The 24,279-nt window shown below is 39.3% G+C and overlaps 1 protein-coding gene across 1 annotated transcript in view; it reads right to left on the minus strand.

Moving 5' to 3' along the window:
• Positions 1 to 20,948, minus strand: part of LOC137992899 (uncharacterized) — a 31,879-nt gene extending 10,931 nt beyond the window's left edge. The window contains exons 1-2 of the mRNA XM_068838460.1: positions 20,727 to 20,948; positions 6,192 to 6,280 (exon numbers count right to left, since the gene is read on the minus strand). Of these exons, the coding sequence (XP_068694561.1) occupies positions 6,192 to 6,260 (69 nt within the window). The 5' untranslated portion in view covers positions 6,261 to 6,280; positions 20,727 to 20,948. The remainder of the gene's footprint in view (positions 1 to 6,191; positions 6,281 to 20,726) is intronic.
• Positions 20,949 to 24,279: the final 3,331 nt, after the last annotated feature.

The following is a 24,279-nucleotide window of genomic DNA, read 5'->3' on the forward strand; positions in this document are numbered from 1 at the left end:
AAAAGGACTGGTTGGGAACCAATATTTACTGTGTACAAACTTAGCTTCATGAAACTAGCCTACAAAATATTCAATCAAGTAAATTTAAGCTATGAAGCCACTGACGTTCGGAGCTGATCATTTGTGGGTTCAAAAGTTCCCGTGAGGAATGAATCAACGATGAAATGATATATGAAATGGATCATATATGAACTGCGGATATGATGCCGGTGCGACGCTCTAACCAACTGAACTATGAAGCCACTGACGTTGGGAGCTGGTCATTTGTGGGTTCCAAAGTTCATCGTTGATTTATTCCTCACGGGAACTTTGGAACCCACAAATGACCAGTTCCCAACGTCAGTGGCTTTATAGCTCAGTTGGTTAGAGCGTCGCACCGGTATCGCGAGGTCACGGGTTCAAACCCCGTTGGAGTCCTGAATTTTTCAGGCTTCTTTACGCAATTGCAAAAATTACGTTCATAACTGCGAGGATCATAGCTTCACTTGTGTTCATATCCGCAGTTCATATATGATCCATTTCACATATCATTTCATCGTTAAAATATTCAATAGTACAATTCCAAGCTGCATGAACAATTTATTCATTAACATCATGAAGAGGGGATGATGTCATTGTTGAAAGATTAACTCCCAAAACATGACGAACTCCATTCACTACAGAGCAATTTTTTTCTTTGGAATAGAATTTTAGACATTCACAAATAATCAACCAGTTTAAGAACTTTTAACATCCTTCTTTTAAAAGCAAATATTTTTTAGTTTAAATTTAACAGCGGTACGAGTCAGTGCAAACGCACAATCCTGGTCAAAAACTGTTGTGACAATTCCCGCTTTTCCTCCTTCCCCCCATTACAATGTTGATTTTTCAAGGTCTCCGAAATCAAGATCCGTTCATCGATCGCTCGCATGTTTCAACACTGTCTAGTGGGAAGGGGAGCGAAAAAGGCATCGAAAAAAGAACATGCGTTGTTCATATAACGATGGAGGCATGTACAGTAAATTTTCTTCTTGCCGCCCAAAATTTGACAAGTGTCCCGAAGTCTTTGGACCCGGATTGTAGGTATGATGATTGTTGTCATGTAACTATACTTTCAAGCTATTATTCCGTTTAATGTATATATTTTTATGTTTCATAGTCATTATTGTTTGACATACAAGACCCCACGACCCCACCACGACCCCACCTAAACCAACCGCTATTTGGTTTAAGATTACTGATACATTACTACTGAAATCAATTCGTTGAAATTGAAACAAGCTAGATATTTGTCGTCTTTTGGGATAACCAATTAAACACTTTTTTCAGTTTGTCCTGTGCCAGTATTTACAAAATGAAGACGTATTGAATACTGACACAATTTAGGGCCTTTGTATCCATGAATGGGTAAAGTGGAGCTGGGATTGACCTGACCTTTCGGAGGGGGGAGGGGGGGGGGGGGAATGGGATTTGCTCACTCACTGGGAACTGGGATTTTGTTACTGGGAATGGGAGATAAAGAGTCCTTGGTGTGAATGGGATTTGCATTATCAGAGGTTATCAGGTATTAGTTCTGCTCAAAATTCCTGATATCAAAAATTCCTTGCGGTCTTCTTGCGTTCCTGGCCACTGCCATGAGAGAGTGAGGACCTTCCTGATGCTACCGTCCTTGTTTTTTTTTTTTTTTTACCTCAAAGCTCCCTACCTACAACACTCTTCCTCTAATACGGCTTCACTAGCACAAATTGACTTCCCTAAAGCCACGGCAACAAGTGCAATCACTCGAAAAGAAGAAGCTCGGATGAGGTATTGGGCAAGGCCGCATGGTAAATTTGTCAGGCACTGGAACTGAAATGTCCTTGAACGTACCCTACCGATTTGCAAGACCTTCCACCTAGCGACGGATTGTTGTGGGTCTAGTGAAGAGGGTGAAGACGCCGAGATGGATACTGGCGAGGTTACTTATGTTGATGAATTTAGAAATGATGATGATGACAACGACGCCGAAGGTGTTGTAAAAACGGGAGACTGCTCCATTCGGAATGCTTTCATGTGCCGCATGGTAGCAGGCCTTTTTCGGCAGACACTTGGGTAAACAATCCTATGCATGCAGCTACAAATTAATAACTTCTGACTGTCTTTATTGGCTCCGTTCTCCAGTAATCTCATGTTTCCTTTTGAGACTTATTATTAACTGTTTCATACAACAAATCGATGTTCTAAAATTATATTTTCTTTATCATATCTCTGGTTGGGATTTCAGTAGCAGAGACTGGGATTTCTAAACTAAACTTACCACTTGACTGGGATTTTGTCCAAATTTGGACTGGGAAATGTGATTGACCCTCCCCCTTCATGACCCTCAACATTGCCACGTAAGCGGGTAATGTAAATCTGATTCAGTGCTGTTTATTTACCCTCTTTCAGGGTTTTCCTTTCGTGCTTTTAATTGGGGCGTATTAATATTCTTTTTGACTTAGCTTTCTTGACTTCGCAATGAACTCTATTCCTTAGACTAAGAACGCTAGACCCAGATATGTCAAGACATGTTCTCTTTCACTCCTTTGATATGATGATCACAATCCCTTATCAAGTCTATAGTCTCATAGTTCATCCACAGAGTTGGCGTTCCTTTAAGTAAAGACTATCTGCTACCGAGATGCTTTACGCGCCTTTGTTTGTGTTTTCATTCGGCTTGAAGTAACGAGTGAGAAAGAAATAACAGTCACACAACAACGTGGGTACCGCTCAATAGACCTTATACAGTTGTGTGCTTGGTTGCCTGGCCTTTGAATGAAAGTGAGGCTGGAATTGTCCTTGCTTTGATAGAAACCTCATTGCTTTTCATATGTTGATGTTATTCTCATGCTGATTAGTAGGAATTTACATAAGAAAAGCTGAGAGGTTTTTATTAATTAAAGCAAGGTGAACTCCAGCCTCACTTTCATTCAAAGGCCAGGTAACTTAGCACACAACTGTAAACTGGTCTATTCGGGAATGTTTTCAGGAATGCTTTTTACTGCTAACCAAACAAAAACATCTCATCCAAATGTTATATGAAACAATAATTAGAATTCCAAACAAGTCTTGAAATAAAGTTAAATAAATATCCAGCGATTAATTATAAAGAGATTAGGCCATCCCCTTTTTTTTCTCCATTTAGCGGGATGGCCTTACAAATGTCACTCGGCTTACTGCGAAAGGACATCAGCAAACTGAGTTTTAGTGAAAATTTTGTGGTATCTCAATGAATCGATTTGGGCTCTCAGTGATCTCGAACTCAAATTTCCGTTTAGATACTGCCTTTAGCGGATCAGGCCGTAGCATCATTTTCTTGAATTGATTGTCGGTCCAACTGCTCAGTCCTCCAACCCACGTTGAAACGCTTGCGAATTGCACTTAAAGACAAAATATCTAGTCCCTAATAAACTATAATAATGTAGCTATAATAAGAAGCACAAAGTAAGAGCAAATCCCGATGGATGTCTGCGATAACGAATGATTCAAAGAAGGAAAAACGCACCGACGCAGAAATGGAGGTTTCATATCATACGAAACCTCCGTGTCTGCGCACGGTGCATCTCGGTAGACAGAGAGTCTTTAAGCTTGGTAGTTCTCGGGTCTGTGCATGTTTTTCCGCAAAATATACAAAAGGTTTATTTTAGATATATTTAAGTTTTTCCAGTTAGTAGGTAGATCTGTCATAAGTCAATCAATCAGACAATCCGTAAGTCGGGAGCAAGCAAAGATCAAGCAAGAACCAGGCGATGATATATTAGTCTGAGCAAGTGAATCAACCTTTCGGATACCTCAATCAGTCAGTTATTCTTGGATTTGACTTTTGAGGGCTTCTGCGATTGTTTGTGTAGACACGGTGGAAAGATGGGCGTCTGTTGGTTGGCATTATCGTATATTCACAAATGTTAGCTCTTTTGACTTTTGTAAGGTAAAGATTTATTTTTAAAGTGCCTTTTCAAACGAATACCCGTTCGCCCAATCGTGGGATCAAAATATTTAACGAAAGGAAAACGTTTGTCGAGGAGTGCCACGTGACCATCCTGAACCAGGTTCTTTCTCCTCAACAACAATGGAGGCAGAGATAAGAGAGCCTTGGAACGAGGTTGTGATCTCCCAGCTTTGACGTCTTTGTGACCATTATTATGCATAAAAGCCAAATATTCTTGAATTATCTCTGGTTTCCTTGGGTAACCGTTCTCTCATTTCTGTGGTTGACACAAATTCCTTGTATCCCAATACTTTTTGGAATGTTTGGCCGGCGATATCGATTATTTGAGTACAGCAGTGATTGGCCTTGCGAATTTTTTCAACCTCCACTCTTTCATCTCGAGTAAGAAATAATGTCCGCTTGACATTGCCGTATTCATTGCGGGGCATAGCCACATAATATGGCAGTGTGTTGATGTAATGATCTGTTTGATTTGACTCTAAATTTGATTGTCAGCGGAGATCACCTCTGACAATCTTTCAACCTAAATAAAACAGTTAATTAATGAAGTGGACGTATTCGGAAAACAAAGGTTTTTTTTGTTTCTGCCGTTTTTTGTTTCTATTACAACACTTACACGACAAATATTATTTGCTGACTCTACACATTACTCCAGTAAAATAAAACAAATTTGTAAGAGGAAAATGTTGTGGTGCTGCCGAAAAGAAGCCAGTTCTTTCCAAAAAAATATGTGTTTTCCTGCCAAACCAAAAAAAGGGGAGGGTTTTTCAGGTTCTCCGCGACAGAAGGTGCACTTTTTATCGTCCTTGTAACCCATTTTCACTTCACTAAAAGTGTTTTTGTTACTAGACCTTGGTGAAGGAATGTATAGTGATATTCAATAAGTCTCATACTTTTGGTGACTGTGCGTTTCCTGAAAGTAGACAGATTGTTGTTTCATTCTGAAGGTCTCTTTTCTCTTGTTGGTATTTCTTATTTCCCTGACATTAAGGGAAGCAATTTTTCAGTCACACATTCTTTTTGGCGATTTACACGGTACGATTTTTGTCGCAGAGACAAGCTTACGACAGACCTACAACTTGTTTACGATAATCGTGTACATCAGAAAAAAATGCCGTAGCATTTTGAAACATGTTTTTAAGCGCTGCGAAAATCGTAAGCCATATCGTAGGTCTGTCGTAAGCTTGCACGATGTCGCATGCGCCAAAAATCGTACCGTGTAAATCGGCTCTGAGAAGTATTGTCTTGGATCACGAGTCAGTAAAGATGGGTTGTCACATAAAGAGTAAAGTAAATATGTATGGAGTTATTCGGTAAGATCGCTGTGAAAATTTACCTTTTCTAAAGAAACTAGCGGATTTTCGAATTGAAATAGTATTGAAAATGGCAGTGGAAAGGCTACAGCGAAATCCCCCAAAACTGAACAAAGCCACGATAAAATCTGCGCAAACACACATAAAGAAGTTAAAAAAATTCCCTGACTGCGAAAGCAAATGTAGCAAGGTAAAAATGATCCAAGACTACATAATTGCAATGCGTACGTAATTGATACAAGAGCAAACCCGTTTAACGCAGGAGATGGACTTTCTTTCCGCTTGGCCATCGTTTTAACTGAGTGACAGTGCACTCGTCGGGGTTTTCTCGAGGCAGCTTTGCTCAAAGTGTGTTTTCTTCACATAAAACAACTTTCACTAGTTTTGACGAGCTGGCCTCCTTTGCCGCTATATTAAAATTTGGCACGTCTACCTAAACAATCCCAGAGGCCCTCAAATGTCAAATTCGTACCCAGATTCCCCATCGTTTCCGAAGTGGGCAATAAGCCTTCTGCATGATGACGTCATATGCTCAAGCCTCGTTTGCACAAAATTATTCATATCATCTGGACATGCAATACTGTCCACAGGTTGGTTTTCTTTATGACTTACTTTGTTCCTTTGGGATTCAGCTCAGGCTAAAATTTACAAGTTTGATTTTCGAATTGCCCCCCTTTAATTTGTGACAAGCACGTTGCGAAATTACCACATGCGATCCCGATTTAAACGAACTTGAAGCACCGCACTACTTTCTCTACGTCAGAAGATAAACTGATCAACCAATCCGCAACAAATACCCAATCAATCAACTTTACAACGAGTCGTTGCAGTGTCCTTGCTTAACAACAAAGTACAGTATAATACCTTTTCGAATTCTGTAGAATAATAAAAGTTAGAATAACAGATTGCAAGTTGGCAGTAACTTGACTTACCAGAAACAAGCTTGTTGCGCCGATAAGGATAATAACTAAGCATTTCCAGCGTGCTACTATCTTCTTCATTGAACTTCTTCACTTGTTATCTGGTATATGAAAATTTTCACAAGAACACAACTTAACACTTATATCTAGAAATGCACGCAATTAGATGCACGCCCGATATTGGTATCTAACACGAAGTGTCTCTTTAAGTCTTAGCATTTGCTTCCTATTTCTAGTACATAATGCAAGTGTAAGGGTTAGCGATATTTTTTTTGATGAGGGCAAATGCAGCCGTTTATCTTTACTTGAGGAATGGAGTTTGAGGGACACTTTGCGAAGTTGATTTCTATATTCCCAGATCAGAAGAGAGTGATGTTGAAGTTGGGAAGAAGAGCAAGAGGACACTTCGTGACGCTTATCATAATCGTCGTGCATCTAGTAACTGGACATATCTCCCATTCAAGCACATACGACAGGAAAATGTGCTGGGAAGTTTGAAGTAGGTCTTCGATATGTATCCTTCATGTGCGAATGATAATCGCACGTTTCGTACGATTCTCGTTTCGCTTTGAAAAGATCCATTTTTCATTATTGTTTTTGTAAATTAAATATAATTTACAAGTAAATTTACAAGGTATTTCTTTCAATTGGTTCCATCAAGTACGCCACTCAACCACACAAAACTATGTACATAACATTACAAGCTATACATCATGAAAAGAAATTCACGCTAGGCACAATATTATAAACCTATTAAGGAACAGCAGCCGGCCAAACCAATGCCTCTCAGATAGGTGTAGAAAAAAAAAAGTTAGATGAATAACACACCATTTCTTCACTACTGTTGAAGATATTATTGTTGTCAATCATAAAGGGTGTGTTAACTATTGGGCGTATGGACATATCTGCGCAGTCAAGGCGACCAGGCTGGTGTCCCAAAACAAAGGAAAGGCCCATAGGTCGGTGTCCCAAAATTAAACTCTATACGTTTAAAAGTGTTTTCATTTGTTTCTGTTACAAAAATGAAGAAGTTACTTTGGTGTAGTCATTTGATAAATCAGTGATTCAGTGCTGTCTCTTCAGTAAAATGGTTACTTTTTAAAGAGATGTAAAGAGATTTGGAAGATCGTGTTATGAACATTTTCGTGCACTTTCCCTAAGAAGGTGTTACAAGTTATATTTTTCATCATCGCAAAAAGTACATTTGTAATTGTCTTCACTGCAAACTGATGTACTTCCGAGAAACGTTAGAGGCCGAATTTGAAATCCCTACTAAGCTGGAAAGGTTACATGCTGGATGACATCAAAGTGAATCACTTGCTCTTTATGGACGACCTTAAGTTCTTTGCTATTAAACGAAAAAGAACTACATAGCCTGGTATCCACAGTTCAGGTTTTTAGTCGGAATGGAATTTGGCATAAAGAAGTGTGGAGTGACGGTTCTGAAGTGTGGTAAGGTGAGCAAGACAGAGGGTATTCAACTTGTACATGTGAATGGCGAGACAATTATATGCGCATTTGAACATGTGTAAATGGAATTTGCGCACTACAAGTATTAAACTATTATATTAAGGAGGTGTGTGAAGAGGGATACGCGTACCTGGGGATATTGGAACTGGATAAAGTGAAGGAACAAGAAATGAAGGACATATTTAGAAATGAGTACATGCGAAGACTGAAACTAGTCATAAAATCCAAATTGAATGGTAGAGACAAAATCAAAGCAGCAAACACATGGGCGGTATCCTTGCTACGATATGGAGGAGGTGTGATTGGATGGACGAAAAAAGAACTGCAAAGTATGGATAGAAAGACCAGGAAAGTGATGACAATGAATAAGGAGCTACACCCAATAAGGCGACATGTAGGAGCAAGGATGGCACAGTCGGTTAGTGCGCGGCCTTGGTGCAAGAGGTCCTGAGTTCGATTCTCGGATCTCGCATCCTTGTTTCGACTCCTTTCCTTTCCGTGTAGCTAGTAGCTTTAAATACCCGTAAAACGGAGCACTGATGGAGAGGGGGGAGTAAAATGAGCGCACCGTCGACCTCAGGTTTGTCAGTGATTAAAAGTTACTGTTACGAGTTATCGACGTTAAATAAGGTCTACTTTACTTTACTTTACTTTACTTTTACTGCAAGAATATATGTACCAAGGAAGAGAGTGGGCAGAGGACTTATTAGTTGCGAAGGTTGTGTCCCGGGGGAAGAAAACAGTCTGGGTTGGTATGTAGGGAAATGTAATGAGGAGTTGTTAAGGAAAGTTGGAGAGAGAGGAACAGTGAAGACGGATGAGGCAAAGGAACCGAGAGATTATAAGAAAAGTGTAAAGCAGGAAACAGAAAACAAATGGAAAAGGAAGCAAATGCATGGGCAGTGGATGCAGAAGCATTGATCTGCAGTGCCCAAGAAAAAGCTTTACGAACTAATTATATCAAGTTCCACATAGACAAGAATGTAGAATCTCCTATGTGTAGGATGTGTGGAGAGAAAGGAGAAAGTGTAAACCATCTAAGAAGTGAGTGCAGCAAGCTGGCACAACGTGAATACAAGAGGCGTCACGACAACGTTGCACGGTATGTGCATTGGCAACTGTGTGGAAAGGCAGAACTTGAGCAGACCGATAAGTGGTACAAACACACCCCAGAGCGAGTGTTAAGGCCGGTTTACACGGTGCGACTTGTCGGCCCGATTTTTGGCGGCGGCTTTGAAAAAAATCGGGCCGACCTAAAAAATCTGTTCCACTGCAACAGAATTTTTATGTCGGCCCGATTTTTTTCGAAGCCGCCGCCAAAAATCGGGCCGACAAGTCGCACCGTGTAAACCGGCCTTTAGAAAACGAAGGTTTCAAAGTTCTGTGGGATTTCAATGTACAGTGTGACAGGATAGTTGAAGCTCGAAGACCGGACATTAATAAGCAAGCAAAGGAGGCCATGATCATTGACGTCGCCATTCCAGGGGATGCGCGAGTAAAAGACAAAGAACTGGAGATAATAGAGTACTACCAACTTCTTAGGGAAGAAATAAGAAAGTTATGGAAGCTGAAGAAAGTGACTGTAGTGCCAGTTGTGATTGGAGCATTAGGGGCTGTATCTGATAAGTTTGACAAACACATCGAAAAGCTTGGCATCGCTATCAGACTTGAAGTGATCTAGAAAACTGCTCTGTTGGGAACGGCTAGACTCCTCAGAAACGTTTTGTCCCTTTATTGAATCAGGAGAGGACTCCCTTGGGAACTTTAGGAACTTGTTGTTACTCACTCTCAAGGGAAACAATTGACCAGGCAAGGTCTGTGATGGTACATAGCAATAATAATAATAATAATAATAATAATAATAACTGCCCATTGGTGGCTCAGTTGGTTGAGCATCGGGCTGCCATGCGGGAGGTCGTGAGTTCGACTCCGGCCAGAAAAACAACTAAGACGAAAGTGCTGTCTTTGCAATTACATCGGCAGAAATGGTTAAAATTTCAAGTTCTCTCGGACTATATATATATGAACCGTAGGCCCCGTCTCACAACCTTTCCTATTAGACAACACTGTGGGACGTTTAAGAACCCACACATCATTCGTGAAGATTAGGGAGGAGACCGCGGTGTTGTGGTCTGCCCTCCTTTCACATCTGGCATGCATGAGTTGGGTGGGTGGTTGGTGAGATCAAATATAGACTGATAGCGGCTGACAGGGGCGCCTTTACAAGCTGACGTCCGATCTCACCCAAGAACTGTAAATCGTATGAGAATTTGTGATATGCGCGGTAAATAAATCCTAAACCATAAACCATAAAAGAGATTCCTAATTGTAAGGCACCAGGCAGACATGGGATACTGAGTAAAGAAACTCAACATCTTGCATGTACGTACAGAAGAACAGCTGAATGAAATTGTGAATGGAAACAAACAGCTACCTGAATGGATGACATATGGACGGACAGTGTTGTGCCAAAAAGATCAGACAAAAGGCAATGCGGAAGACACATACCGCCCAATATCATATTTGCTACAGATGTGGAAATCACTTACAGGTCTTATTGCTGGAAACATGTATGAGTTCCTTGAAAGAGAGCACACAATTTCTGATGTGCAGAAGGGATGACTACGAGTAGCAGAGGGACAAGGTGATTATAGATAAGGCAGTCCTAAGAGACTATTGCAGACGGAAGACACATCTTGCAACGGCCTACGTTGACTGTCCTAAAGCTTACGATATGATACCACACAGTTGGATAGCTGAATGTTTAGACATACTTGGAATAGAAGGGGACATTTCAAGGTGGGGAAAAAGACATTATTCATGGCAAGTCTCAAGTTGTTTGGGAAAGAGTACAACCAAGTACACTCAATGGTTCAGTGTGTTTACTTTGTAAGTACGGATATATATTGGGATGGAATTTGGTATCAAAATGCGAATTGTTAATAATGAGCCATGGGAAAGTGGTTTAAGGAGATAAGCCATTTGTGTTACCGGATGGCCAAAGAATTAAGTTGACCGACAATGAAGGATATAAATACTTCGGCGTTTTCGAGATGGATAATATCAAGGAAGGAGAAATCAAAGAACAGTTTAATAGAGAGTACTAGAAAAATCTGAAACTCGTATTAAGATCAAAGTTGATTAGTAAGAACTAGGTAATAGCGATTAATACTTAGGCAGTAACAGTTCTCCAGTTAGGAAAGGGCGGGCTTGCAATAAATCACTTACTCTTTATGCATAACTCTTTATGCATAACTTAACACGTTAGGAAAGGGCGGGCTTGCAATAAATCACTTACTCTTTATGCATAACTTAACACTTTGCCAATAATGAAACGCAGATTGATTTATTAGCATAACTTACTGTGTTTCTCTGTTGCAGGGATATCGGCATGGACATTGGGATAGCACAGTGTTCTGTATTGGTAGTGAAGAGAAGAAAGAGAGATGATAGCGAACGTATTAAATTGCCAACACGAGATATAATCACTGATCCTGACGAAACAGGTTATAATTACATGGGAGGCCTTGAATTAGATGGCATCCTACATGAAGAAATGAAAAGGTCATAACAGGAACCTATATGAAAAGACTTGGGCTTTTACTAGAGTCTAAACTAAATGATCATTGAAACTCGATCACAGTAGCGGGCAGTAATCCAATGGAAGAAAACACAATTGAAAGTCTTGGACAGGAAGACCCGATGATGTCATGATGATGAGTGAGGGCGTTCTTCATCAGAGAGTCAATGTTTAAAGGTTGTGTACACTACCGATGTAAGATGTATGGTAGAGGATCGGTATTGTGGAGTGTGTGGCCAGTAGACGCAGCTCTTTATATTTGTATCTTGTTAACAGCGAGGAGCCATTCCTCAGTTAAACATGTGGTTAGGAGCCGAGACGAAGGCTGAGTACAAGAAGAGAATACGGAGAAAAATGAACTGCAGTCAGAAAGATCCTGAGATCAGAGATCTTGAAGGCCTTCTTGTTACGACCCAACATCAGACCTTGAAAACCAACTCCATTCAGAGGAACCAGAAAGGAAGGTCTTGCTTGCGTAAAGCAGAAGTGGAGACGGTCACACCTATCGTGAGTGGATTTGAGATGCCTGTGTAGAAAGACTATAAGAAACGCCATCCTGAAATGTGTTCCCATCTTCACTGAAGTTTAAACGTCCATTAGTTACAAACTGGGGTGAACTGTCCTTAGAGTGAACCATCGTCTGTTCATGGAAGGCATCAAATTGTTTGTCAATTCTGAGAATCAATTCATTCATTGGTGAAGACATTGCAAATGTGTATCTTAGCATAGGCATGGAGTTCGGAGTTTCAAAATCTGCTCCGCTCACAATGAAGCAGGGGCGACATGGTCATTGCAGTTGAATCGAGCTGCGAACTAAAGATACTATTACAGAGCCAGATATCGAGGGGTGCAATACGTTGGAATTCTTGAATTCGATTAAGTTCTGATTAGTGCTATGAAAGACAAGGTCTCCAGCACTTACTGGAAAAGATTGAAGCTCGCGTTGAAATCAAAATTAAACTTAAGGAACATGGTGCATGCTACTTGGGCAGTAACTGTCATCAGATATAGTGGAGCTATTCTGAATTAGACTGAGGCTGAGGTGGAGGAACTTCATTGGAGGAGCACTCAAAGTCGAATGTGGCCAGACTTGACATGAAGCTAAGCGAGCTGGTGGCGGGCGTGTGCTGATAAGGGTAAAAACGTGTGGGCTCAACGCCGGTAAAATTGCAACCGTACTTGGATCAAATGGATGATTCTCTCCTTCTTGGAAGTCAGCTCTTTTGGAAACAGCTGGCATACTTCAGAAAGTGATGCCTGGCTGATGTCCTTGTTGTGAGTTGACAGAGAGTAGTTTCTTTGCTAGACCTGAACTTTGCTCAAAAACAACGGTACCACGAAACACTACAACAACAACAATAATAATAATGCACTGTGAATGTCAAAAATGTACTTGGGAGAAGTATGGATGGATAGAAAACCAACTTGACATCGAAAAATGAATCGCTTGGCGTAGTTCGCGTGAGGCAAGGAATCTTCCTGGGTGATTCCCTATCACCACCTATTTTTGTCATCACTATGATCACAAGGATACTCTTACTGAAAGGACGAGCCAAGGTATGTGCTGCAGGAGGAAATGAAACCAAAGTTGACCAAGCTATATTTCCGTAGGATAAGATCAATACTGAATTCGAAGTAGAACGACGGCAACGTTGTCACAGCTGTTAATGAAACTTTATCTCTCCTGAGGTATAGTGCAGGAATCTTGGTGTGGACAAAAGGCGAGGGGGGACAAAAGCACGTTCACAATCTATGGTGCTATATAACCTAAAACGATAGGTGGGCGTGGGTTGATTAGTGTTACGATTGCGTCAACACTGAACGTTTGAGAGTTCAGGAGAGTCAAGAAATATCAGTGCTAAAGGTTGTCCAACACACTTTCAAGTTCGGGGCTGACAAGGGCCTTGTGCAGTATAAACAAAAAAAGAAGACGAGAGAATTGCAGGCTGGAAGGAGAAACCCCTGCACGGTCAGTAGAAGAGAACCAACAAACTCAACCCAAACAAAACGCCGAGTCTGGTAATGGAACCCGAGCCACATTGGTGGGAAGTAAGTGCTCTCACCACTACGCGATCCCTGCTCCCCTACCAGGTATTACCAAGGCGAAGATTGATAAGCAGGCTGTTAGCTCAAAAATGTAGGTTGTGCAACAGAGAAGAAGAACCAGTCAATCACATTGTTTGTAAATATCAGATTTTGGCTCAGAGAGAGTATAAATGAAGACACGATGGTGTTGCAAAAGCAGATCATTGGTGTCTGTGCAGAAAATATAGATTGCAGTGTGATTACAAATGGTATGAGCATGTTCCGGGAAAAGTTGAAGGGTCTGAGGCAATTAAAATCCTTCGGGGTTTTCGCATACAACGGACTGACCACCAGATCGAATATAACAAGCCTAATCCGCTCGTGGTAGACAAACATCAGGCAGCTTGTCATATCATTGACAAAGCAATACAGGGAGATGTCAGAGTAGAAGTGAAGGAGAAAGAGAAAATTGATAAACATCAAAATCAGGCAAAAGATGTGAGAAAGCTGTGGTCAGGCCTAGAGTTGTTGTGGCAACAATTGGATTGGTGGGCCATATTGAAAGTATTGGGGTGAGTCTCAGCGTGGCCTAGATTCAAAAGACTGCACTGTAAGGCACAGTTAGAGTCCCCCGCCGCGACGAAAATGCAGTATGTGGCTTACATCTACAACTGATTACCACTTGAAAACTGAGAGAGTTCACGTTATAATAAAGATAATGATAATTGTAATGATAATGATGATGATGATGATGACGATGATGATGATGATGATGATGATGATAAATGATTAACCTTGTGCACGCTGAAGGCTCCTGCTTTTTTGTACCTTAAAGATACTGTCGTGTTATAGTAAAGGCTTCTTCTATATTCGCAACAACGCCGGAATTTTAATAAAATTAATTGAGTTAAACGAAGTGACCCCCTTCCTAGATGCTAAAAAAGACATTTGACATTTTTTCAAGCTTTTAGTAACTTTTAAATTCATGTTGCCTTCCGGGACTTCATGGTCTCTTAATAAAAGAAATTAACCACTTTTTTTTTTTTGGTGAAGAAATATTTTTAATCCACACGCCCTGAAGAGCTTTATCTCGAACAGTAAACCTTTTTAGGCCTCGAGAAGAAAAGTACTTCGTTTTTGGAATCTGGAAAGGTAATCAAGCAAGGGCTGCTTAAATAAATTTAACGTACATTTCCCTTTTGTTCATGTTTCATTTTATTAAACCTCAGAGCTGGTATCTCTGTAGTCGATAATGATAGGGAACTATAAAAAGGTTCGGCAATAAATGTAATTGCCTCAATTAATTGTCGTTGTGCTATCTTTATTAGTTGATCGGATGTTTGTTTTGATTTCTCTTCCATTAAAGACGGAAATTGCAATTGCTATATGAGAGCTAGCGATTGAAGAAAAAATATTGAGTAAGACAGGCAACATTAGGGTTTAATAGACAAGTGTAACAACGAAGAACAAGGCGAATGGAAAACGAAAAGTATCCCAATTAAAGAGTTTTGATAAACCCTACAAGTTCAGTACATCAGTGCTCTGCAGACATTTGCCCTTCAAATTGGACAAGTTTCTTTGAGGTTTCATGGTGATACGATTACATATATAACCCTGGTGAAAAACCTCAGAGGATGTTTGAGAATCTTCAAGGATCGTTAAAGATCGTCAAGGACCTGCAAAAGATCTTTGAAGATGACGATCTTTGAAAGTTCTTTAAAGATCTTCAATTGCAATTAGGAGTTGTAAAGATCCCCAAAGAGCCAATGAGGATCCCGTGAGGTGATCTTGCAAAAATCCTGGTGAGAATAAGTTTCAAAATCTTGGTAAGGATCCTTACAGATCCTCAAGAATTCTTTGAGGATCTTCCAAGGATCTTAAAAGGATCTTTTAACTGATCTTGAAAAGATCTTTATTAAGATCTTTGAAGATCCTTGATAAACCCTCTATTAATCTTTAAGGATCTTTCAAGGATCTTTGGAAAGATCTTTGTAATCTAATCAAAAAGATCTTTGAAAGATCGACTTCATGCCATCCTTGAGGATCTTCACGGATCTTGATAAAGATCTTTTCAAGAACAGTCAAAGGATCTTTTTAGGATCCTTGAAAGATCCTCAAACAATTCTCGAGAATCATTTAGGATCTTTATAAAGATCCTTTGAAGATCAATCAAAGGATCTCCTTAGGATCCATTCAAGATCCTCAAGGAATTCTTGAGGACCTTAAAGGGATTTCTATCAGGATCCTTAAAGATCCTCAAAGATCTAAGACAGATGTTTGGGGGAACTCAGTATATAATTACAATAAATTACTGGTAGTTACCATTACATCTTTGAAGGGGGTTCTTGAACACCATTAGGAATTTAAAGGGATTCATCTTAACGATCTTTTAGAGATTTTTTTAAAGGAATTTTTTTGGGAGTCTTCAAAAGCTTTAGGGAGAACCTGTTGATGCCTCAATTAAATAATGTCTTGTTCCTTTTTTATCTCAAGAAGTTATTAAAGGTTGTGACTGTTGAAACTGAGAAATAGTCTAAAGGAGTAAAGGAGTTCATTTATACCAATTAATAGAAAAATCAGTGAATCAATATATTGTGGCAAAAGAATTATTTTATTAAAATTTTATTAAATAACAATGGGTTAAGTGACAAGAAACAGCACGCAAAACATCACTAAAGAAAGTGCTATTGCTCTTGTTTATACAAGGATCATTACGTCATTGTCTAGCCAAAAATGCATCAATACAAATAAACCAATGGTGTGTTTGTTCTATAAGAGATTGTTTACTTATTTCCACGCACTTAAAATGAAGTAAACATTAAGTTGCACGTCCAGTCTGAAAACATTGTATCCTGACAGTCTGCTCATCTATCCCAGTTATAATTTGAAGAAAACCATCGTCCAAAACTTGGAAACGGAAGTGAAGTGGGAGCAATGGGTGATGCATGTTCTGTCTCACTTCACTGCGATTACTGGAAACTTTACTTGATGACCCTCGAGTGACTTCCTTCACTGACGTCGTTGAGGATCAGCCATTGTGTATTTGAGCCACTCTGGTCAGCAGTAGGCCAGCACCAAAAATTGCGGGCTCACACCAGCGACAGATCGATGGCGGTTCGATGGCGGTTATTTACTGCAAATCCTTAACCATATTTTAGTTCTTTTACAATGTAAAATGCTTGCCCACAGCAAGGAAGTGCTGATAATAACTCACCTAAAGAGGTAAGCGTTGGATAAAGCAATTTTGATGCTAATTTCAGGGGCTTTTGTCCTATAAATCAAAGTACAAGTAATGTTTTATAAGCTCAATACGAAGTGCGGGCGTTGTTGTTTTGTGAAGTGTCTTTCTGTTTACTAATAACGAAGCTTGTAGTGGAAGGTTTTCATAATCCTTCAGAAAAATAAGCGGCAAAAAGCAAAGCCAACCAAATGGACATTCACATTGAATTTAATTATCCCGGTTTAAAACGCAAAACAACGCTTGATTTAGTTACATTGAGTCTGAGTGTTCCTACATGAACAGCCAAATGTTGACACTTCCGTTGAGTGCAGAGATTTCTTCTGGAATTTGGTGCATGAAATTTCTCTGATAAGTGGTCTGTAATTGGTGACCAAAGTCCATGATATCGTGTGATGTGTAAGGAATAAGAACCCCGATTTTAAAAAAATATGTGCTTCTTTTGTTTTAGACTCTATTGCTCATTGCTGCTGTACTCAAGTCACCATTAAACCAGTGCAATGAGCACTTTTTATAGCATTGAAGTCAAGTTGTTACTGCCTTGAAATTCTGAGGTTGGAAAAAGACAATATAATATCATGTAGCTGTATCTTATTGTATCTAAGTATCTTTAAATCGTATTGTTCCAGAGGAAACCAAGCTTAGGTACAAAGGGAAAAAATTGTTGTAGTTACCTAATCCTGTAAGCTAAGCTTTCCTTAGCTTGCAATGAGGGTGTACACAAAAAAAACAGGAACTCGCATATAAATTAAGAACTTTTACATGTAAGAACCTATTAGGCTAAGACAGTTCATTTACACCCCTTTAAATAAGAACCTGTTTTAGCCTACAATTTTGAAATGGGTTCTTATTTTGAGAAAGTCAGTCAAACTCTGAATTCACAAATTTAATATAACAAGCTCTACCAGTGCTGTGTTTTCCCAGAAGCAACATAGTACCATTGTTTTAATGTTGCTTTTGTTCTGTTTATTGTGCAAAGCTTTGTACAAACTTCAAAAATGGCCAAAAAAGGCCATACCCACCAATGACAAAGACCTCATTATTTTATTCTATTTTCAAAAGAAGAACCTGAACATTGCTCTGGTACTTTTTTGTGGGATTTGAACTTTATTTTCGAGAAATAAGCTATGCAAAAATACTATTGGCTTCGTGTTTGAAAACAATGAAATCAGAGAAGTGGCTTTTACCTTTTATTGTTCGATTAGAATTATTTTAAGGGCCCACTGACATATTTTTTGGGGTGCGTTGCCAAGGATGTAATGTTAAGTAATTTCAGGGAATTTGGCATTATTTTGGTCAGTTTCCAACTTTTGTAAGGCAATGACCCTAATTATGACGTCATCATACCACGCCCATAGTCATGTGACCAATAAAAGAAAACTCTAAATTTGCCTCCGTGCTACGCAATTTGGGTATTTAATCGATGGTTTAATAATTTGTATTCGTCTTTGCATCCAGCCAAGCATGCTTTTTTTTTTATTTTGAAAAATGTTCTTTTTAAAGACATAAACGATACTGAAATACCCATAACTTTTTCAAAAAAGATGATTTTAAAAAATCAATGCTTAGCTATATTCTGTATTTGGGGGTGAAACGTGCCATGTAAAAAGAAAAATTAATTCAATTTAAAACTGCCGGAAATTTAGCTTTTTTCTCAAACCGGAAGTCAGTTCGTTTACGCATGCGCATTTGATCTGCGAACGAGGGCGAGGAAGGGCGAGGAAAAACCTTCGATAGAAACAACAGTTTGTGTGGTGACTTTTGCTTGTGAGTGGGTTTTCTTGTCAGCTCATGATATGATGACGTCAGTTACCGGAAGTAACATTTCACTTCCTTAGCAACGCGCGAAAAATCCGTCTGTGGGCCCTTAATAGCATAAACTAATATAACTGCGTGTGTCGGTAGGTCAAACAAATGATACGCACAGCGAAGTACATGACAGGTCGGTGGTTTGAGCCACTGATCAGAGTTACAGTATTTATTTTATTTTTTGCACATATCTCATGAAACTTAAATTTCACAATAAAATCGCAGCGAAAAAAAGAAAAGAAAAAAAGGCAGAACAGCTCTGTGCAAGCAAAACTGTCAAAAATAATACATGTAAGTCTGATCGGTGGCTCGAACCACCAAGCTGTCGTGTACTTCGCTGTGCACATCATTCGGATGAGCTACCGATGCACACAGTTGCATAAAGCTTAATTATGCTATTAAATTTTAATCAAACAATGAAAGGTAGGAGTTGTGTTGCTGATTCCATTGTTTTCAAATATAGTATTTTTGCATACCTTATTTCTCGAAAATAAAGCTCAAATGGGATAAAAACAATACCAGGGCAATGGTCTTATGTTCATTTCCAGTCAACTTGCAAAATTTGGGTTAGTTTTGAGCAAAACTAAAAATTGGTCGAATATTGTCACTTACTATGTTTTTGCTTCCAGCCCTACAATTATTTATTGTATCCTTAATCTCCAATTTTTTTTATGATTTTGACAATGATAAACACATCTATGCAAATAAAGAAAGTTTAAATGATGCTTGTGCCATGTTAATATTGTTGTTGTTGTTGTTCACAGTAGTTAATAGGAATTGGCCATTTCCAAATTCACTTTAAATTAGCATGTTTCGGATTTTCCATATGACATCCTGGCACTTACCTTGACCCTGAGGTGAATCAAGGCCATAATTGGCAGTAATCATGGTTCTTTAATGGAGCCACAAACATCCTTGAAGATCATTGGTAAGAATACTGCATATTCCCAAAATAATCACAAAGATCTTGACAAGATCCTCAAGGATACATGTAGATCAGGATCTTTGAAGATCTTTGGTAAGATTATTGAAGATCCTTACAGATCTTTGGTAAGATTATTGGAGATCCTTACAGATCTTTGGTAAGATTATTGGAGATCCTTACAGATCTTTGGTAAGATTAATAAAGGTCCACAAAGATCTTAACAAGATCCTGAAAGGCTCTTTAAAAAATAATGGAGATCCTTGAGGATTTTTGAAATTCCTTGGTAATATTCAGGAAAGATCCACAAAGATCTTAACAAGATCCTCAAAAGATGTTTTAACATCCTTAAAGGTCCTTAAAGATCCTCAAGGATCTTTGGCAAGATTTTTGAGGATCCTCAAGGATCTTGATCTTTAAGGATCTTGGCAAGGAATGTTTAGGATCCTTTCTAATATCTTTATTAGGATCCTTGAAGATCTTTATGAAGATCTTTGAAGATCCTAAACATCCTTTGAAGATTTTCACCAGGGAAATACGCCCAAATTCAAACGAAAAAGCGACTTCATGTGAAGAGATTGAAGTTTACACGCCTTATGATGCTTGACAGTAGTCAAACACGAAAATACCAACCGGTCAGACAGGGTAACTACTTCTGACGGAAAAGAATAAAAGAACTAATGCTTCGTTGCAAAATGACACACACTAGTCAATCTCCCTTTCTTCGTTAAAATCATTGCGTGACACAATCAGAGCCATAACCCCAGGTGTTTATGTACCAATTTTATCTTCCTGTTCTGTTAAGTCTCTGTAAAATCAGTGCATCGAACTAAGAGTCTTGGATTAAATTTCTCAGCACTTCGCAAACGTGTCAGATCTGTGGTTGGCTCATAAGTTTTAAGGCCTGGCCGAGATTTTCTGTTCGAAGTCAAGCAGACACAGATGTGACTCACGGTCGAAGTGCCCCTTTTCACATTTCACAGTGCAACGTGCATCACTGAAAGATTCAGAAATCTTAGTTCTGATAAGCTATAAGTATGTGAAATTTTATTTTAAAAGGAATTTCTTTGGAATATAGTGAAAAAGATAGGTAGCTTGCAGCACATAGTAGACCATAGTTCTGCCGGTCACAATATAAGCGATCTTAGTATTGTTTTACTATCCAATGAAATCGTTCCACGTTTACTTCGGGTTGAGCAATGCAACCATCGCAGTTGAATTGAAATGCTTCTTTCAGCTGTAGTGTAAAATTGAGAGACATGCACTTGATATTTCGTTGGTGATGGCACCTTGTAATATAAGGATGTACCCGGCACTATAAATTTATAAATACCGTTATCTCGAAAACATGATGCGAAATTGAGGGCCGTAGTGAACTCAGATTACCCGTTTCCTCTATACTAATAAGTCTAGAGGTGCACATTGTGCAAATATACTTTAACATCCTACAGAATTTGAGCTTCATGGTATATGACAGGAAAGCAAACAAACAAATTAAGTTACCTTAGCCATATAGAGGAAGGGGAGCCAAAGTACCACGAGATAACAAGCTTGTGCACTCTCTCGCTCCACAAAAGTATTGCAGATGTTATCCTCGTCGCAGGTTAAACCCGAAGGAATATCACAGCGCTGACTTGCCTAAGGTATGCTGAAAGCAAAATGCAAGAGGGTTAAAATCAGCGAATTGTTTAAGAAAACTGCCGAGATATATGCAATCCAAGGAGCTTTCCTCGATTCGCGATCGAGATCGAGGCAAGGCGGGGATTCCCCGACAATCGTCAGAATAACAACGGCTTGAAGTCACGCAAGGGTGCCAAGCATTTTACAAGTGAATTGAAATCAAGAAAATACTTTATTGAAGATACCGTATTTACTCGATTAAAACGCCGCAGCGTTTATTAAATTTTGAGTGTTTCCGATGCGCCGTTTATTCAAAGCGGAGCCCATTCGAGAGCGGTATTTACTTTAAATCATATTTCTTATAGCACTGACAACAATTACAGAATCATTTAAATATAAATGGTATTAAGCATATCACGTCATAAAACCAGTCGAGTCACAAATGTGCATACCCAACTGATATTGAATTAACCTCGAATCAGAAATTCCAATTTTACGCATGATCTTCCAGATTTCCAAACTCCCTTGCTGCTATTAGAACACCCACACCTTTAACAGCCTTTTGGCATTTTGAGAGCGCGTTAGACCACTCGGCCTTGGTGACGGAGTAGTGTTATGACTGTGACAAGTTGCGTGACTTTTTTATAATCTTCTGTTGTGATTCTGTCAATCAGTTTTGTATGCGTCATTGTCTGACCATGTGCTCCGACCGGTGTTGGGTTGCAATCGAAAACAACTCACTGTTTAGATGTCAGTGGACGCGTTGTGATTTTTTCGCCCTTGAATAAACCTTTGGAAAAACCTTCATCTGCCGTTTCTTACAATGACGACAAGAGAAAAATTTTGGTTTGGAATCCTTTCCGCCCGCGGTGTTTGACGCAGTATTAAACCTCACTTCAGAAAGTATTTTTTTCACATCTGAAAGTATTACCATTTCCTTAAAGCGTGACGAATTTTGCGCGAAGCTTTACTTTTCAAACGTTAACAGTGTGTCGGGTTGTGTGTCACTTTTGACAAATAAAACGTTGGCAGTTATGCCATGAAATTGACCACGTTTTTGTTGGCAAACCGGCATGTTTTGTTCACGTGCTTTTGAAGTTTCAGGTTTTCCGTGAAAGCGGAGATATTAATGAAGATTTATAAACATACATCTCTCTCCCGTGAGTTTCCAAAGACACGAAATATGGAATTTGGTGTACTTTGCCAAGAGGAGAAACGTAATTCAGCAACTACGAGAAAAAATTCTTGAAACCGAAGTGAAACTAGAAAGATCGAGGAGAAATATTTCTGAGTCTAGGGCATTCTGCGCACACGCTCTTCCGTGTTTTCTAAGGGGCATTTGAAATGTTTATCTAAAGGGATACCTGGACGGTAATTTATCTCCTTCGAAACTTGTTAACATTGAACTTTTCGGCCTCCATTGCAAAACGAGCAGAGACGTTATTAGAGCGGTCAAACAGGGGCACCCAACGTAAATTTTCGGAAAATATCTGTTCGGAAGACGATTTGAGATCTAGAATTTTCGGAACATTTGTTGTAAAATTTCTTGTTTTCCTGCCTGTCCTAGGATCTTCGAACATCTAAAAAATGGTATAATTGCCCAATTTTGACGGATTTTCACCCTAAAAAGGTCACCTAGACTTTTCGGGAGCCTTTTTTCTGGCTGAAATTTTCGAAAAGGCAACTTTGATCCCTATAATTTTCGGATCACTAGACGTTCAGCTAGGAAATCCGAACAGATGAAAAATTTTTAGGAGTTAAAAATATGCCTACATCTACCCTTTAAATACTAAAATACGTTTAACAATGCTATGTTTAAGTGGTTTTGAACTATATTCTCGTTGGGTGCCCCTGGTCAAACAAAACCCGAACGCTCCCACGAAAAACCTGACAACGTGAACAAAACCTGCTGGTATGCCGCCGAAACGTTGTCAATTTCACGACATAACCGCCAAAATTTCATTGATCAAAAAGTAGATATACCTTTATTTAAACATGATAATGTTTAAAGCTATAAGCTTATGGGGACGTGAGAAAAAAGTGAAAAGTCACACATAACCGGACAAACCGTTAACGTTTGAAAAGTATAACATTCGTCATGCTTCAAGGATGGACGCAAATGGTAGTAGTAATTTCTACGTTATTTCAAGATCTTGCTTGTTCTTGTGTGTTCAACTGTGAACATTTTTTTGCATAGAAGGAATACTCCAATCGACCTGTTTCTTGCGCGCACGAACCAGTTTGTTCAGTCTTTCCAACGTAGATAGAAGTTAAGAAAATAGCCCTCAAGGGTCAAACAAAATAAAAAATGAAAACAAGTTTTTAAAAAAGTTTGCTATCATGGTCACGGGGACTTCGCAGTGGTCCCCAAGTCCACAAGTCCCCAAGTCATCCAAGAACTAATTCCATTCGAACGGGCTTAACTTCAGTTGACACTTAAACTACCGTCAACGATTGCGATTCGCACATTCTTGTCGAACTTTGCAACAAAAACCCGCTGTCTTGCCGTCATTTTGCCAGATGTATCCTTAGTTTCGTGAGATGTTAGTATTCAGTGTTTTCACTCACGTGATCAGTAACCTTGTTTTTCCATAGAAACAAAAGAAAACGTTTGCATGATAATAGAACTCAATTCCCGGAGGATTAGCTGGGGACACCAACATAGCCGCCATGGCGTCACGTGAAAACACTCTATAAACACGTAAGGTAACTTGATTACAGGCGGCCGCTAAAATCGATGTCACTTTCTATTTTGCGATTTTACTTGTACAACCAAAAATACGATAGCAAAATTGAACGTTGCAAAAATCTCCCAAAATGTTTTTCGCTGATGGTAACTTATATTCGTGGCACAAAATTTATGATGTTCAACAAATTTTGTTGATGATGGCAAATTGTTTTATTCTCGATCGACACTTCCTAAAAACTTCCTTCTGCTCTTCTTACCTTTGTGTCAATGTTTGTTTTGCATAAAGGAGGCTAACAAAGTCTGTATCTTGCTTAGTTCGCATTTTTGAGCGTTAAAATAGAATTTTAAGACGTAGGTTCCTGACAGCAAGTCGCATGTTTTGAGGTCTCCCATTCACATCCTAACCCCGCCGGATAGTGTTTAACTTCTGTGAACTTTTGTCTTGAAAAGCTGTCAGAAGCTCAGAGTACATGCTTAAACGTGTGGTGAAAAAGAAGTTGAAAGGGAACTTGAAAATGATGAACATGTGAGCCTTGAAGCCAATGTTCTCAATATCCTTTTATTTGCTTCAATCATTCTGGGTTTAGTCAGGAGCCCATCTGGAGCGTGCAACTTCCATCCAGCGTCTGTGAAACGGCGTTTTCACAAGTAGGTTTATTTTTAGACTAGCCCTTGCCGCGAATTAGGTCAGAAGACAATGGTAGTTCCGGCTCGGTGACCCTATGACGTCAGCTTAATATCTTGTAA

This window comes from Montipora foliosa, chromosome 2, assembly GCF_036669935.1.
Source record: "Montipora foliosa isolate CH-2021 chromosome 2, ASM3666993v2, whole genome shotgun sequence".
Lineage (NCBI taxonomy): Eukaryota > Metazoa > Cnidaria > Anthozoa > Scleractinia > Acroporidae > Montipora > Montipora foliosa.